At 35.5% G+C, this 17,717-nt stretch overlaps 2 protein-coding genes across 9 annotated transcripts; both read left to right on the top strand.

The window, feature by feature from the left end:
* The first annotated feature begins 2,719 nt into the window (after positions 1-2,719).
* Positions 2,720-8,848, top strand: LOC122297810 (transmembrane 9 superfamily member 3). 3 transcript variants are annotated; one of them, XM_043108003.1, is made up of 8 exons: positions 2,720-3,008; positions 4,182-4,222; positions 4,315-4,897; positions 5,025-5,162; positions 5,288-5,444; positions 5,547-6,031; positions 7,564-7,813; positions 8,388-8,848. In XM_043108003.1, the coding sequence occupies exons 1-7, from the start codon at positions 2,857-2,859 to the stop codon at positions 7,781-7,783; spliced, it is 1,776 nt and encodes a 591-aa protein (XP_042963937.1). In that variant the 5' UTR covers positions 2,720-2,856; the 3' UTR covers positions 7,784-7,813; positions 8,388-8,848. The 3 variants fall into 3 exon arrangements, with proteins under 3 accessions (XP_042963937.1, XP_042963936.1, XP_042963935.1); XM_043108002.1 differs by lacking the exon at positions 8,388-8,848 and adding an exon at positions 7,898-8,037; XM_043108001.1 differs by lacking the exon at positions 8,388-8,848 and having other exon boundaries at positions 7,564-8,037.
* A 502-nt stretch (positions 8,849-9,350) lies between these two features.
* Positions 9,351-16,808, top strand: LOC122297811. 6 transcript variants are annotated; one of them, XR_006238899.1, is made up of 13 exons: positions 9,352-9,725; positions 9,915-9,993; positions 10,118-10,205; positions 10,560-10,709; positions 10,979-11,110; positions 13,683-13,821; positions 13,920-13,958; positions 14,035-14,109; positions 14,483-14,542; positions 14,753-14,817; positions 14,902-15,007; positions 16,086-16,176; positions 16,513-16,808. XR_006238899.1 is itself a non-coding variant. In XM_043108005.1 (13 exons), exons 1-12 carry the CDS (start codon positions 9,630-9,632, stop codon positions 16,134-16,136), a joined length of 1,020 nt encoding a protein of 339 aa, XP_042963939.1. In that variant the 5' UTR covers positions 9,352-9,629; the 3' UTR covers positions 16,137-16,176; positions 16,513-16,808. The 6 variants fall into 6 exon arrangements, 4 of the variants coding, with proteins under 4 accessions (XP_042963942.1, XP_042963939.1, XP_042963940.1 ...); XR_006238900.1 differs by lacking the exon at positions 16,513-16,808 and adding an exon at positions 15,849-15,894; XM_043108005.1 differs by lacking the exon at positions 14,902-15,007 and adding an exon at positions 15,849-15,894.
* The last annotated feature ends 909 nt before the right edge of the window (positions 16,809-17,717 follow it).

Below are 17,717 nucleotides of genomic sequence, written 5' to 3'. Positions count from 1 at the left end.
CGGTCCAGTCCAGAGTGGGAAAACCCTAGACTGAACTCCCTGAACTGAATAGGTCCGGTTCGGTCCAGTCCACAAAACCTCTCCAAACTAGACCGGACGTGGCCGAACTCCCCCTAACCATATGAATGCCGAAACCATTATCGTAAGCCATCTGACCAAATTGTTGGGCTTCAGTCACACCAAAAAGTTACATCAACAGATTTAAATACTAAGTTTGTTAACTATTTTAATTAAACCAAGATGAAGGCCACAAGAAGGAGTGTTAGATTCATAATGAAATTTCATAAAAGTAAAATTCACAAATTAATATAGCTAGGTATAATACGTTAATTTACTTTATCATATTTTTTTTTTTACAATTTGACGTATCACACTAAATTATATCAATTTGTAAATTTTATTTCGTGAGATGTTTCATGTCTCAACCTTCCAAAAATTTAATTGTAAAAATAAGAGGAACACAACATCACAATGCAATTTTCAATTGTACCTATACAATGGCAGCCTAACTAGTTTGAAGAGTGGAAAGGCCATTACAATAAATTAAAAAAACTCAATAATATTTTTTAATTTATTTTTTTTACTTAATGATTAAAGAAGTGACTATTAATAAAGAATAATTTTACATACAACTGTAAAGTACATAAACGTCACATAATCATTTTAAAAAAACGTGAGGTATATTATTAAAAAATTAATTTTTTTATTATTTTTAATGATCAATAATGTTAAAAATATATTTTATAAAAATAAAAATAAAAACTTTTGGAGTAACGATTCCATTTCCATCACAAAAGATAAAAATAAAAAATAAAAAATAAATAAAAATTTTTGAATTGCAAGTAGATTTTGTAAAAGCAAAAAAAATGTCATATTAAAATATTATTAAATGTGAATTCAATACTCTTTCTTTGTGGTCATATATACACTGCATTGGTCATTTGTTTGACCTTTATCACCTCCAAGAATTTATGATTGTTTGTTTTTATTCTCCTCCTCCTTTTTCTTCGGAATTGAATTCAAATTCTCTCATTTTAAATCCACATCTTTGCAGTTAGCCATCAAATTCCGATCCACGTCGGAAAGATGGAAGGTAGTGATCATCCCCCAATGCGTTTGACTGCCCATATCACACCGGATCTCACAATATCGCCACCATTCACGTGGCTCCACTTATACATAATTATAAATGTTTTAATAATAAAAAATATTTTATAAAAATATACTCACGAATCGATGTAGATTAATATGATAAGTTAGATTATAAAATAGATATAACATGTTCAATGACAAAACTACGATAGATTTTAATACGTAAATCTATAAATACTCTAAAATTTATACATAATTATACAAATATATAAAATGGTCCTCTCAAAAATTTATAATTTTCATATGCTCACTAAAATTTTTAAAATTTTCAATATACTAGAAATACCTCTCTCCAATGTTTTTTTTTATTTTTTATTTTTTATTTTTTTATAGTCCCAAAATTTTATTTAATTTCTATATATTATCTATTTTCAAGAATGTGGCCTCTTCAAAATCAAGATTAAAACTAGTTTAAGATAAATAATAAACTTCTTAATATAATTCTAAAATTTTTTGATATATAATATTGAACTTCTTAATATAGAATTTAAAGTAAAAATATAAGAAAAATTATTTAAAATTGATGATCAATATGAAAAATAGTAAAAAATTTTATCATCTAGATTTTATTGAATAAAAAAATAATTTATTTGAACTCTCAATATAGCATTATATGTTTAATGTGACATAAAAATATCTAAATTTTGCATTAAATATGATAAAGTAACTTCCATAATAGAATAAAAGATGACATTCTGAAATTTCCTTGATAGTTTATATGAAAAAAATAAATTTTAAATATTTTATTATAAAAATAATAATAGATGAATATTATTATCAGAAATATGAAACATATATTAAGTTGGGTTTTTAAAATTTTATTTTTATGTATATATAGCAAATTACCGAGAGATAATTTAAATATAGTTATGTTTGTATGATATTTCAATCTTTATTTAGTTTACATAAGTGAAATGATATTTTTAGTCCTAAAAAGTACAAACTCCACATATTTTATTTGAAAAAAAAAAGGTAAATTTAGGAACAGCATGAAAAACTTATTTTTTAACAATAGACCCAATTTTTTTTTTTTTTTTTTCAAATGGAGTGCATAGAGCTTGTATACTATAAGATTGTTTTAGCATTACTATTTATACAAATATGTCACACAATAGAAAAGTTAACCTTCCTCAACACAATTGCTCGTTTCGCCGTTGAAAGTGATATATAAAAATATGTCAGTTTGTGAATTTATTTTTGTAAAATTTTTTTGAGATTGTAACACTTCTTATATGGAAAAAGCGGATTATTAAAAAAGTTAAAAAAAAGAAGTGTTAGTTTGATAAAGAAATATTATGAAAGCAAGTCTACAAACTTATATTTACAATCTAACCTACTATCAATTTATAAACTTTACTAAAAAAAAAAAAAAGAGTAAAATTATTCAGTAGTAACTCTCTCTCTCAAGACACGGTATATACGGTGGGCAGGAGAAAGTGAAAACAAAGAAACGGCCCCGTTTAGGTGAGATATCACACATCCGAGTGAGGCACTACGTGTCTTTCAGTGTGTTTTCAAAGACTTCTTTTTTTAATTTTTTTCCGAACGCTTTATTATTTATCTCCTACCGTTTTCGCTTCAGAAGAGGTGCCCCAACTACTCATTTTCACACCCAGATCTCTCTCTCTCTCTCCCTCTATCAATCTCTCTCTCTCTCTGGTTTTCTCTGTAGATTTGGTTTTTAGGGTTTGGGTTCGGGGAGAAATGGAGAAGACTCTGGCGATGGTGGTGGTCATCGCCTTGCTGGTGTTGTTTGCTGCGGATCAGGTCAGGTCTGATGCATCGGATCACCGGTATAAAGATGGAGATCCAGTGCCTCTCTACGCCAATAAGGTCGGCCCTTTTCACAATCCCAGGTAAGCTCTTCTTTGCAAAGCCTTACGAGCTCGATCTGCGAGCTCCTATGCCTGTCGTTTAGTCATGGACTCGTACATTATTGGCTGTTGTTTCAGCTGGATCTGAGCTGATTATTACTGGCACTGTTTCACCGTGAATTGTCACCTGGAATCCCTTTTTTCCAGAGGGACAAGAAATTAAGTTGTAACGTGAGAAAGTTTTGTTTTTAATGCTTTATGGCATTAAGATATGGTTTTCAAAGCTTAGTCTTACTATAATGCTTTAGCTCCGACGATGTTTGAGATTTGAATTACGTTCTTCTGGTAAAATACGTTTTTGCGGGTTACCAAACGGAGTATAATGTCAGATGGGGGGGGAGACATTGTGGGCCTGGGAATGTTGATGTGGAACGCGGGTTTCTTTCTTTTTTTACAATAATATTTGTCTTTTATTTGATCCATAACTGGATCTAGTCTTTAATAGTTTGTGATGGTCCCACACATTTGAGAGAAGCCTCTTTTTTTCTAGTTATAATTCTATAGCTCCGTAAATCTTTTGAGATGTGAATTCAGGTTTTTCTGCAAAAATTCATTTTTTGTGCGGTTCCAAACACAGTATAATGTAAGAAAGGGAGAAATTGCGGGTTTGGGAATGTTGATGTGGATCACGGACTTGTATTTTTTTCCTTCTGAAAATATTATTCGTCTGTTATTTGATCCCAGAGCCGGATCTAGTCTTTAAAAATTTGTGGTGCTTCTACACATTTCAGAGAAGCCTCTGTTTTTCTTTGCGCAAATGACATCCTTTGTTTCGTTTTCAAGAACCATATAGGTTTTCTCCTACATAGATGGGAAAAACGAATATAACCCTGCTCCTGATCTTACTTTGGTAAAGACGATAGTCTGATCCTAAAATAAGCTATTTGTATTTTCATTTTCATTTATAGTTCAAGAGGAACAAAGCAGCAGATAGTTATGATAAGATAAACTGTTTTTGCCATCTTTTCTGATGTAAATTTAGAAGTTCAATTGTGTTTTTCATTCATTGAATAGGAGTTATAAGTTTTCCACAGGTCGTTCATGGTAGAATCTGCTGAATCGAACTGTGGCTAGTTTAATGTTTGATTCTTTGAACATGGGGAAAATTTCTGTTCTAATTTTGCTAATAATATATATTTTGTTTTCTCTTTGCAGTGAAACATACCGCTATTTTGATCTTCCATTCTGTATACCAGGTTTGTATCAGTTCAGTAAGGTATTTTTGTTCCATTGGCACATAAATTAATTTTCTGGAGAAACTTGTTTAATTAACTGGATCCAATTGCAGATCATCTGAAAGAGAAAAAGGAAGCTCTTGGTGAAGTGCTAAATGGTGATCGTTTAGTTGATGCCCCCTACAAACTTGATTTCCGGAGTGAGAAAGATTCTGAGGTTGTTTGCCGTAAAAAACTCAAAAAGGAAGATGTGGCCCAGTTCCGAGCTGCCGTTATCAAGGATTACTACTTTCAGATGTATTATGATGACTTACCCATTTGGGGTTTCATAGGGAAGGTCGACAAGGAGGGCAAAGACCCAAGCGAGTACAGATATTATCTTTATAAGCATATTCATTTCGATATCTTTTATAACAAGGACCGTGTGATTGAAATCAATGTCCGAACAGACCCACGTGCCCTTGTAGACCTTACAGAGGATAAAGCAGTTGATGTGGAATTTTTGTATACTGTGAAATGGAAGGAAACAAATACCCCGTTTGACAAGAGGATGGATAAGTACTCACATTCTTCTTCGCTTCCTCATCATCTGGAGATCCATTGGTTCTCCATTATAAATTCATGTGTAACAGTGCTTCTTCTAACTGGGTTTCTTGCCACAATTCTCATGCGAGTCCTTAAGAATGATTTTGTCAAGTAAGAATCATTTATAATTTACCTGTGTATTGGATCTGCCTGTTTGCTTTGAGTGTACTAGCTTAGTAGGTTTTATCTTGTCTTTCTTCACTCATTGCTAAGTTATACTTTTGGTTCTCTATAAAAGATATGCCCATGATGAGGAATCAGCTGAAGACCAGGAAGAGACTGGGTGGAAATACATCCATGGAGATGTATTCAGGTACCCCAAGTACAAGTCTCTATTCGCAGCTGCCCTGGGTTCTGGTACCCAACTATTTGCCCTGTAAGTTACTTTTTGATCTAACTGTTTAATAGCGCCAAAGCTAAATTTTAGGACATTCCCCATACGAATAAACATATTCGTGTTGTTTAATATTTACTTAGTGTGGGTTTTTGCTTCCCATGCAGTACGGTGTTCATTTTTATTCTGGCACTTGTTGGTGTATTTTATCCCTACAACCGTGGGGCTCTATTTACGGCACTGGTTGTCATATATGCACTCACATCAGGAATTGCAGGCTATATTGCAACCTCCTTTTATTGTCAGCTAGAGGGAACAAACTGGGTATGTGCATGAATTCGTTCTTCAAACAATTTGATTATGAGCTGAAATCTGTTAAATTTTATGCAATTCATTAATCTGATATTCAATCTTTTGACATGACAGGTTAGGAACCTATTGTTGACTGGATGCCTCTTTTGCGGACCTCTGTTTCTAATGTTCTGCTTTCTGAACACTGTTGCAATTGCATATAATGCTACTGCTGCTCTTCCATTTGGCACAATTGTGGTGATAGTTCTTATATGGACACTAGTAACATCACCTTTGCTGGTCTTGGGTGGGATTGCTGGGAAGAATAGCAAGGCTGAATTCCAAGCTCCTTGCCGCACTACCAAATATCCCAGAGAGATTCCACCTTTGCCATGGTACCGGGGAGCAATTCCACAGATGGCAATGGCAGGCTTTCTGCCTTTCAGTGCTATATACATAGAACTTTACTATATATTTGCTAGTGTCTGGGGTCACAGGATATATACGATTTACAGCATCTTGTTTATTGTCTTTATTATTCTACTAATAGTTACTGCTTTCATTACCGTGGCACTGACATACTTCCAACTTGCTGCTGAGGATCACGAGTGGTGGTGGAGGTAAGCATCCATTGTCATTTTTCTGTGTTGATGTTTTACTGACTTTTAGAATTTTGTCAGCGGGTTCATCTAGTTTTGGATCCATTTGATTTTGCTCACTACTCTACCTTGAGTTCTTACCATTACTGCTTTATTTACTATTTTTCTTATTGTTTTAATGGCATTTCATATAATCACGTGTCTGTATTCTTCTTGCTCATTATGCATTTTGAAGCCTGAAAATGAAGCATTGATGTGTGATGTTTGCTCAAAATTCATGAAATTATATTGAGATGAAATTGAATAATCAAGCAGCTCCATATGCTGGTGTTTTGCAATTATGTAGAGACTGATTAGATAAGTATGGCTGGAAAAATTTGGATAAATTTTCCTACACATGATCTTAGCCACAAGGTCAAGAAAGGTACATTTGGATGACTTTTTCTACACCTTTTTTAGCACTTAATTATCTTCAATAAATTCAGATTGTCCAAAAGATGCGAGTGGTAAATATAATCACAATTCGCCATCTCTCAAGTGCCCAAATCTTTATAGAGTAATATTGGAAAATACCTTTGTGGCTGGTTTTTCCCCATCAAGAGCACTTGGTAATGAAATATGTTGCTTTTTTTTTCCTATACTCCATTTTTCAGTTGTTTCTCATCGCTTTGGAATTTCTAAGCTGTTCTTGACTTCAAGAAAATCTTAACGTTTCTTTGGACTTTGGATTGTTTTTCTTTTGTTAAGCTTGGGTAGTTAATATGGAAGGATTTTGCCCATTGCTTATTTATTATTTCTTCCTCTGTGTACTCACTTTTGAGCAACTTACTTGGGGTTGGGTGTTACAACTGCAAAATCTTTTTCAGTCAGGGATTTGGTTTTTAAATTGTAAGAATGTGAAACACATCCTGAGATTTAGAGAGCTAGTAAATAAATTTGAAATATAGGTTTTGAAGGAAGAAGAGTTCACAGTTGTAATGTTGGTGGTACATCAAAGCTCGAAAGCAATTGCTAATGAAAAATTACTATGTGAAACCCCGTTGAAGTTCTGCTAATTTTATAATTACTTTTTTTGCTATGTCAATATTGTTTAATTTATTACCATGTGAAGCCTTTCCTAAATTTTGTAGCAATTGAAGATAAGAGGTCAAAGTTTCTATTTAGATTGGTAGTGGCAAAAAATTGCTGAGCAGTCGTGTTTGCTGAAGTTGTTTTGAGTTATAAATACATGTAGGTATGATAATTTTGCAGTCTCGATGATTTTTGATTGGCTTGTATAGCTATTGGTCAATCTGTAAAGGCTTATGTGTACGAGAATGATTTGACTCTTGGCTTGAATTTTGAGAGATGGATCGCATGGTAGTTGGATAATTTATCTTCCATTTTTTTTTTCTCTGAATTTTCCTGTGAATAGAGTTGGCCTTGCTTGAATTTTTAAAATATTAAATTCTTCCATGCCTTCATTAAAATTAAAGATTTTGTATGCCTAGAGTGGAGTCTCTGATTCATTGTTTCCAAGATTGATCCTTTTAATGCTTGATTTTGTTACACAGGTCTTTTCTATGCGGTGGATCAACTGGCATATTTATCTATGCCTATTGCCTATATTACTACTATGCACGCTCCGATATGTCCGGGTTTATGCAAACCTCATTTTTCTTTGGTTACATGGGTTGCATCTGCTATGGTTTCTTCCTCATGCTTGGAACTGTAGGTTTTCGAGCGGCTTTGCTGTTTGTCCGCCACATTTATCAGTCGATCAAGTGCGAGTAGTTAGTTGACCCCCTTGTCAAGTGTCATCTGGTATTGCCTTTCTTTCTCCTCTTTCATAGGTGTTGTGTAGAGAAGTTATCAACCGTAATTTTGTAGTGCCTGTACTGAAAACAGGAGCAGGGTTCATCAGATATCTTGCTTCAAGAGCAGCATGTTAAAAAAACGATATGCTCCACAGTGCAGCGAAAAAGTTTGTATCATTCTCAAATCAAAACTCAAATACAATATTCAGCATCTTCTATGGTTTCTCTTTATTCTAATAATCTGCCAGTGTGTGCGCCTGTGGAAAAGATCTAGAGTCAGCATTTGTTGCACTTTTATTGACTACCAATGTCGATTCTCTTCAACTTCTTAATCAAATTTGGATGGTATGATGTAGAAGTGATACATTAAATGCTCATGTAGTGCTAAATATCGTAGAGATCACACGATATGCTTATTTTTCTCTCTAGAATTGGACCATCCAATTTGATCTGCAAATTGAAGAGGATCTCTATTGGGGCTGATGAATATCATTGTGGATGACACTATCAATGAGATACATCTTCTGCCCCTTTCCTTTTTCATGCCTCATCTCAGTATGTTCTTCCTATCCTTACTGCAGACACATTGGTTATTGTTGTCCTGAACCCTCGATTCATTGTGCAAGAAAGCGATCATTGAAATTTGCTACATTTAAAAGGAGAATATTCTGATGATCAAGGCAGTGAGGACTCACAGATAAATCAGATGATCAAGAGAGTAGAGGGGGTTTGGATGGTGAATTGAGATAATATGAGATAAAAGTTGAGTAAAATAGTCTTGTTTTGAGATTTGAAAAAGTTAATTGTTAATTCTATTTTGTACAAAAGCTGTGAAAGTTATAATGATTAGAGATAAGATGAGATTAGTTGGGGATGAATTTTGAATCCAAAACTCTCTTGAAAGGGAGCCTAGATGTTTTTCTTTGTATACTCTCTTGAGAAGTGGTTCCTCGATGGATATTCTCAAGAGGCTAGCTTTTTACCATTCTATTTTTATGAGTTTTGTTATGTATAGTTATTTTTACATATTTTTTGAGCATAACTGATGTGTTGGCCTAAATAGTTATTTTTTTATAATATTACAAAAAAATAAAATAATCAATCATATTAGTAGAGTGTACAGTTATTATACCCTCACCATCCTTAAGCAAATGGGCTAAGACATATAATCTCTATCAGGTATCCCACCATCATACTTACGGCAAGTTTTTAATTTTTAATTTTTAGCTAAATTGATGATTAATGGGACCAAAGATTATGAGAAAACAAAAATCTCTTAAAGAAAACAAAAACCAAGCATTTGGGCATGGAAGATTTGGTTTAGCAAAAGAAAATAATAAGACTTTCAAAATCTCCAATAGAAATAAATTACTGCTATGGATTTAATTTGCAACTTAAATTATATCGAACTTAATACCCATTAAAATAATATTTTAGATGATAAAAAATAACAAAGATTTTAGAGAGATTTTTAATTAAATTATTTTACATTTCCATAATAATAAATTCTATCATATTATATATATTTATAGAGAGAGAGAGAGAGAGAGAGAGAGAGAGAGAGCAAATTTATCTACAAAGCTGCACTGCGATCTAATTCAGTGGCCAGCTGATGCGGAGCAGAGTACATACGGAAGGGTGGCATACGGGATTTCATACAGAAATTCACCGGGCGAAACACAGCGAAATCAAAAAGCCAAAACTTGGATCTCGATTTCATACCGCCATCGAGCTCGTTTCCGGTCTTCTTCAATCGTCATTTTTCGAGAGTGAAAAAATAGGGAGTATCTTAGCTATCAATTACGAACACTCGGGGAAGGCGAATGACTAGTGCAGCAGCAGCATCAGCAGCAGCTCTGCCACTCATTTTCTCCTCCGCTTCTCCAATTACAAACACCACCGCGAAATTCACATACCCAGTAAGTTTCTTTTGCTTCTCATAATTCTATCTTGATCACGAATAGCTGTTGGTTTGGTTTCGGCCTAGTGGAGAGGTTCTTTTTTTCTTTTGGGTCCTCTATAATGTGCAATCTTAAGCACCACAAGTGCCATAGTTTGAAGACTTTCGTACGCTTTCTTAGCTGCCAAATGGGGTCTTGATTTTTCAGGGTTTTGGTTCACCCAGACATAGAAATGGTCTGAGACTTGTGGCTTGTGCTTATACTGCCATTTCAAGAAGAGGGCAAGGTGCTTCTCTCTCTCTCTCTCTCTCTCTCTCTCTCTCTCTCTCTCTCTCTCTCTCTCTCTCTCTCGGGGTTATGTTGTCCAGTTTGGATTTTGTTATTTTAAAACTGCGCGGTGAATTATACAGGTGCATCTGACCCAGAGCTTCGGAGAGTTCTTGAACTTGCCTCGGACTCTGAGTTATATGAGCTTGAAAGGATCCTTTTTGGCCCCAGGTAAATCCCTTTTTTTCTAATTAAAATTTCTACGTTTTTCACCTGTGAGTAGTGAGTACGCTCTGTTTGGCTACTGAGAAACAGTTTGAGACAGATCTTTTTTATTTTTATTTTTAAGTGTTAATTTGTACTCTTCCAATAAATGAAGGTATATTTCAATCGAATCAAAGACTTTGCGTTAGTCTATTTTTAGATGCTGTTATTTGTTTCCAGGATTTTAAATAATGGAAATAAAAGTAATTTTCACTCATTTTCTTGGTGAACAAACGTAGAGTTATGTTTTAACAATCTGAATTCACCATATGATGCTGATACATTAAGTCTTTAATGGTTTTGAATATTGTTGACGGTCAGCTACTTCAGCCCTTTAATAAAATCAATAACAAGTAGAGCTGATGTGGACCATGTCATGATTGAAGAAGATCTTGAAGAGCGAGAAGACTTTATAGCAGAACTAGAGTCGCGATTTTTATTCCTTGCTGCTGATGCCCGTTCTACATTAAGGTAATTTGGTGCTGGCACCTGAAGTTGACTATGTTGGTGTGTTGCTAGCATTGATATTTAAAAACTCAACGAGTTGGCTAACTTATTGGAGTCATTTGCAGCTTGTGTTGATATGAATTAAGATGCTGAACTTTTGCTTGGTCATGGTTGTGGAAAGTGGTCATTGAATCTATATGCTTGTAGTTTAAATCATACTGTACATAATTATTGCAAGAGGAGCTTCATTTGAGTATCTGCTTGATTTCACTTCATTTGGTGCTATTTTGTAGGGGGTGGAGACCATCATACAGAAATGTCTTGCTCTCTGTGAGAAAAAAGTTAAACATTCGTTGCTCAAGCAAATTGTCAACTGAAGACCTTGAAATCGAAATTTTTCTTCATCTATTGCAGAATTACTCAAGGTAATTTTCCTACTTAATTCTCCAGCCTTTCAAAATCATAATTGTAGTAGAATGATTATCCCATTTGATATCTTAATCCCATTTATCTTTAGGAGGTAGGGATTGAAAAAAACTTTACGGATGGAACTTGAGCAAGAAGACTGAAATATGCTTGCAAGTGACTTGTGATCTTCAAAAACCTAGACTGCCACATATTTTAAGTTTTTGTATTAAAATAATTTTTTTAATTTTTAGATGAAATGTGTCTCGTGGTATTCCTCACTGGTGATGGTGTGGAATTTTAATGCATTTGTAAAGGTTTTTTAATGGAGGGATCGATTTGATCAAAGTTAATAGTTTGGGGATTATAAAGTTCAAAATTAAACCCTCATGAGCAGTAGGTTAAAAGGCTCCCCAGAAACCCCAATCTGGGCGAGGAAGGCATCGAAAGGAGACCCTACAGGTGGGTTGCTCCTGGTTGATCTCTGGTCCTTGCGAACAAGGCACCGTGGTGAAGGTGACAAATTTGTTGGCGGAGACGTCTTTTACCTCGGGATTAGTCGAGAACCAGAGCTTTATCTAGGGCAATGAAAGTTCTTGGATACCTCGTCATCAAAAAAAGTTCAAAATTAAAGTTCTGGGATTAATTTGTCTTAGGAGCAAAGCGCGGGGACTAAAATAGTAATTAACCCAAAAGAAAAATAAAATCTGCCCAAAAAAATTATATTCAAGAACCACTTCCACAAACCCCAATGCAAAACAGATTTCAATTTTTTTATTCAGATTTTCCTATCTATCACAAATCCCAGTAAACAACGCATCTTAAAAAAAAATTCTAAAAAATTATCAATGATTCTCAAAATCTCTCTTAACCAAACATACCCTTTGGGCCTTTGTGTTCAATGTTTTCAACATTACTTGGGTGATGCCCCAAAGGGTTGTGATTACTTTGTTGTTTGGAGAAATTAGGATGAGGGTCACTGTAGGGTGGAAGCTTGGAGGCTGGTAGCTTGGAGGCTGGTTCCTTGATGTTGAATGTGGTGTCTATGGATAAAATGAAATGAAGAACTTTCAAGTTTGGTAGAAAACGTGGTGGTGCTAAAAATGTTGCATGTCATTTTGGAGTAATTATGGCTTCTGTATATTTTTCCCCCTCCTTGGATGGTGAACTAGGAAATCTTTATGAAAGGAGACGGGGACCGCCTGAGGCAATACTGAAGCTGCAATCCGGAACTTCTACATTTTCTGACCATTGGTTATCTTTGGAGATCGTCAATAATGGAGGTGAGAGAACCAGATAGTGATTGCCATGGCAAGGAGGTTATGCATAAGCTCCACACACCTAACAAAATGGTGGTGAGATTGCAGGGGGTGGAGGATTGGCTCGTGAAGCAATGCTGAAGCTGCAATCTGGAACTTCTACATTTTCTGATCATTGGTTATCTCTGGAGATTGTCAATAATGGATGTGAGAGAACCAGATAGACTGGTGGTTGCCATGGAAAGGAGGTTGTGAATAAGCTCCACACACCTAACATAATGGTGGTGAAATTGAAGGGGGTGGAGGACTGGCTTGTGGGGGAGAGAGGCAGAGTGGCACTTGGCTTCTAGAAATGAAATAAAACGGTCAGATCTGAGGCAGGGTGGAGGAAAACAAGATAATAATTAGAAAAAAGGGGGGGAGGTTAGGAGATCAGGTGGTTGCCTTGCTTTGGAGGTGGGCGAACCTTAGACCACGGGTAAATGACAATGAGAGAAAATGGAGGGAATCAAGAGTCTGAGTTGTCGAAAAGGAAGGAGAGGTGACAATGATGCTGGGGAGGGGGGAAGAAGGGGCTCATCTCTCCCTGTAGCAGCTGGAAGGTGTGCTGAAGGAGGAGGCTTCACAGTTTGCAAACCAGAGCAACTAGAGAGAAAGGTATCCTTACAGATATTTCATTGTTCAAGTAACATAGCACGCCACTAAATGGCTCCATGCTGATTAGGGGGGAAAAGGGCTGCCTCCCCTCTGGATCAGCTGGAAGGTGCACTGAAGGAGGAGGCTTCATGGTTTGCCAACCAGAGCAACTAGAGAGAAATGTCTTTTAACAGATAGTTGATTGTTCAAGTATTTTTTTTTTATCAGTGATTGTTCAAGTAACATAGGATGCCATTAAATGGCTCCAGGCTAATGCAATGTATTATGCACTGTGTGCCAGTCTTCATGACTGCTGAAACAATGCTTTGTATAGATTTCCCAGTTCAAACTAGCACTGTGCTGATAGCCTTTAGTTAACCTTCTTTTGTAATTTTGTTTCAGTTCTATAATTTCATGAATGGAGCTTGTTTCTTTGCCATTTATCATGATATTATGAAGTATTAGAGGACAATTAGTTCTAAGAAAGTTTCAAGTGAGCTGTAACTCAAATGGTATCTCACCCTCCATCATGTTTTATAGGTGAAGAGATTCTTCCACCTGTGAGAACAGGAGGAAGTTGAGGTTGTGGGTTCAAGACCGCCGGCTTACATTCTTACAATAAAAAACTAATTAATTTGAAAATTAATTTTTGTACTGTACTTTCATAATTTAAAACTTTTAATTGCCCCTCTTGTAGTGAAGAACTGGGATATTTTCCGAGCTCATTGGAACCCTCTAAGACATCTAATGATAAAGGAAGTCTAGAACTTGGACTTGATCGGGGGAAGGTGCACACCCTTGATGCTGTGAAAGAGCTTTGGTCAATGATTTTGAAGGTACTGTCTGATTTACTAGACTGCCTCATTTATTGTTGAACTCTCTGCCTATTTGATCTTGATCCCCTTTTGCCCTTTTTTTTTTTTTTATTGTGAAGGGTGGTGGTATGCTTACTTTGGCAAAGATCTATGAATTGGTAAGTGAAGGGTATGTCAGTTTATTTAGTTGGGTCTCCTGGTTGAATCTCTGAACTGGTCTTCTCTTTTTGATAGTTAGCAAGGAGATTATCGGGGAAGGTGTTTGTAGAAGCTGCCAACTATCAGATTAAAAAGGAATTCATTAAAAAGGTACAAATTTGACATCATAGATATGTAGTTGTGCATGCAACCATAATAAAGTTTTGTCCGATATTAATATGTGTGGATGGAACCAATATATCTGTTTAGTTTGATTGATGATCCGGTTCTGTTTCTGCTGCAAAATATGATTCAGTGGTCTCTCTCTCAACTTTACTTAAATGTGAGAAACTTCATGTGATAATACAATTTTTATCAATTATACTCATTTATTGTGTTCCTTTAGTCATTTGGACTATGATTAACTTTGGCATGCTACTGATCAATCAGCTCTGTTTAACTTGTCTATGACTCTTCTACATGTCTGAATTCTGGAGTAATCAATTTATGGAGATTACTGGATGATCTTCTTCTTTGTTTTTAGGGTGGACAATTAGCTGTGATTAACCTAGAGTCAAGAGCAGCCTTGCTTGCAGCAAAACAGGTCAATAGTTTTTTCTAATCATCGACAACAATTTTTTGAAAACTTTGTAGTAATTTTTAGATGATAATTATAGCAGCTCAATTTGAAAAAATAATCATGGTAATTTATGTCTTTTTATTTGTATGTTTATATATAGGACAACTAGATGGACGCATTTTGCATTTTTTTTTTTCCTGAATCAGAACTTCTTCTTTCTGTTACTGTGGACAGGGCCTTTCTGGTGCTGCATCAAGATATCTGGGTTTTAGAAGCATGATGGCTTTACTTGGCCCAGTGTATTGACTCTTTCTGCTCTGACTTCTCTGATAAATTGTCCTCATGTGTTGTTTAATTATTATTATTTTGTTTCTTGAATGAAGGAGATTTGGTTACTTCAAAGAACATGCAAGATTCATTGCAACTGAAGTTTCAAATTGGGGTGTGAAGTGTTGAAACTGATAATTCAAATGTCACATTGAAAAAGAGGTAGTACTTTTGGAGGGGAGGTTGGGGGGACAGAAAAAAGGGGTTTTGGGGGGGGGGGGGGGGGGGGGGGGGGGGGGGGGGCGGCTAGGTGTGATTTTCCCTTTATTTTGTTTTAATTATTAATTCTTTAAGAGACTGTAGTAGCGTTATAATATGAACTAGGCCCATTAAGTGTGAAGGCCGCCTGGAGCTGAGGCACAAAGTGCAAAGCATGGGCCTGACAAGAATAAAATGTACATTCTTTAAATATAGGTATAATATATTCTAAAGAGAAATAATATATAAAAAAAGGTTTTGTTCTTTTTATTTATTTGTTTTATTTTATTTTTTAAACATTTAGACTATGAACTCAACTTGTCGAGAGCCTTGTGCTTGTGCTAAAGAAGTTTGTGCCATTAATTAAACAACTAAACAATGAGTACAATATTCTGTATTTAGGTGTTTTCTTTTGCATACTCCCTTTATACTTGGGCAACACCTATTTCATTCTCATTAATAGTTATTTTTACCTATAAAAAAAATATTCAGTATGATTAAAGTTCTCATTAATAAAGTTATTTTTACCCATAAAAAAAATATTCTGTATGGTTAACGTTGCTTATCTGCTCAAGTATTTAACATGTTCTTTAACAAAAGAGAACTAAACCTGCTACCTTCTTGGGTTAAAAAGTGCTCTGCTTTTGGGTTTCAGAGAGCAAAGAGAGATGAAGACAATAGTTTGAGGGCAAAATAATAAAAGATACTACTCTTGTTTTATTTATTTATTTATTTTTTATTTATTTATTTTATTTTTATTTTTTTTATTGGGTTTTTTCTTTGCCACGACGGGGTGGAGGACCAGGGACAGATTTTTGGCTTTTTTGAGTAGTGCAGGAAATGTGTCTCAGGTGCGCTTCAATAAATGCACTTCAGTCTTGAGGCTTTTGTGCTTTATGCACATTTTAAACACTGGAATGTAGCCTTGAAATTTGAATCAAGTACTGTTGACTGCTTGCCTGCTCATGAAGTCCCCCCCTTTCTTTTTCTCTCTTCTTTTGGGATATTGTCATAAAATTTTATCCGTTGATGTCTAATGCAGGCTTTGGGGGACACTTCTGGCAGACGTTGTCATTCAAATGCTTGGAACTGATTATGCTAGAATCTTGCGAGCAATTTATGCTTTTGCACAGGTAATATGTTATTAGATCATCTTCATACCTTAGTTATGGACTTGGATTATCTAGTTTGTTAGTGTTTTGGCCATCAGCATGCTCTTAACTTCAGTTGCACGCTCTGTTGTATGTAAGTTGCAAGATCTCTGTCTTGGTGTTGCTATCAGGTTTATACTGCAACAGAAGAAAAGCATTTGTACAAATGAACATCATTAATGTCAAAACATTTATTTTTTGCTTAGAATTGATTTCTGACTTGCAAATTGGCGTGAAGCCAAACAAGAAAAAAAAGAGCTTAGAGAATCTTTTTGGTTTTGGTCTTCTAACAACTATTAAATCATTGTTTTGCTCCAGATCCGCATCACCCGCACCTATGGATAACCGTCTGAGGCTGACTGAAATTTGGGTTTTTGGAGAGTTGCTTTTTACTATTTTCAGATGGTAGATTGAGAGCTTAGGTTGGTCTTTGAGCTGCTTTAAAATGAAGGTATATTCTGGTTTGGCAGACAAATTCACTGCGTGACAACCAGCTTTTTGGACATTTGTTCATAATTTTTGAAACTGTGTATATATTGTTAGACTTAGATACATCTCTGCGGCTTCAGACTATTATTATATGGTGCAAATGAACTCTGAATTCCCATTTTTTATGGTCTGCTCTTGCACATTGGGGCCGACTTTTCTTCCATGGCTTCAAAACCAGACCGTCACATCTCGATATGTCTAATGTAGGAATCTCAAACACCATCCCCAACTATTTTGAGAACCTCTCTTCTAACATGAAGTTAACAAATCTCTCCTGCAACCAGATCAAGGGTATCATACCTCTTCAATCATTTTCATCAAGCTTCATTATCTTAGTGGAATGTTGCCACTACTTTACGGTGAAATAATTTTTGTACCCAAAGGATTTATTTCATCTATCTGTGACACAAATGATTCTCTTGAATTAGAGGGATCTGAATAACCTTAATCTTTTTGGTAACTTGTTATATGGAGAACTCCCTGACTCTTGGGAAAATATGTCCACTAATCGTTCTTAATATTGCCAACAACTCCAGGGGAAGTTGCCTGAATCCTGATTTTAGCAGAACCTTGAGTTTTGGTTGAATGCCATAGATTAAAAGTGAGCTGAGACTACAAAGCCATCTGTCAAGGTTAGGCATAGTCCAGTTTTAAGGCCAGCCAGCCAAGACAGTCACAAAGGGGATGGGCCCTGTGAACAATCTCATAACCTCTCACGCTCTGAGTAAGCCATACAGCAGGCTTTTGTTGGGTATCTGAAATTATAAGTAGTATGCTTTCCTTTCATTTGGGCCACTATACAGTAAAGCTCGGCTCATCTGGATTATGTGCTATTCAAAGAAGGTAGTGACGATAAGCAACACGAGATTTAGAATTTTAGATGAAACCCTATATCTTATTTTGCCAGCTTGACTGACAATAAGCACCACGAGATTTGGGGTGACTCGTCCCATGCATGCATGCATGCATTGAGAGTGGCACTAGAAATAGGCACCCTGCAGGAAAGAGAGAGATGCCTGTGTATTCAAGAGAGC

This window comes from Carya illinoinensis, chromosome 15 (assembly GCF_018687715.1).
Source record: "Carya illinoinensis cultivar Pawnee chromosome 15, C.illinoinensisPawnee_v1, whole genome shotgun sequence".
Classification (NCBI taxonomy): Eukaryota; Viridiplantae; Streptophyta; class Magnoliopsida; order Fagales; family Juglandaceae; genus Carya; species Carya illinoinensis.
The sequence above is the reverse complement of the archived record's forward strand: the minus strand, read 5'-3'. Positions and strand labels throughout refer to the sequence as shown.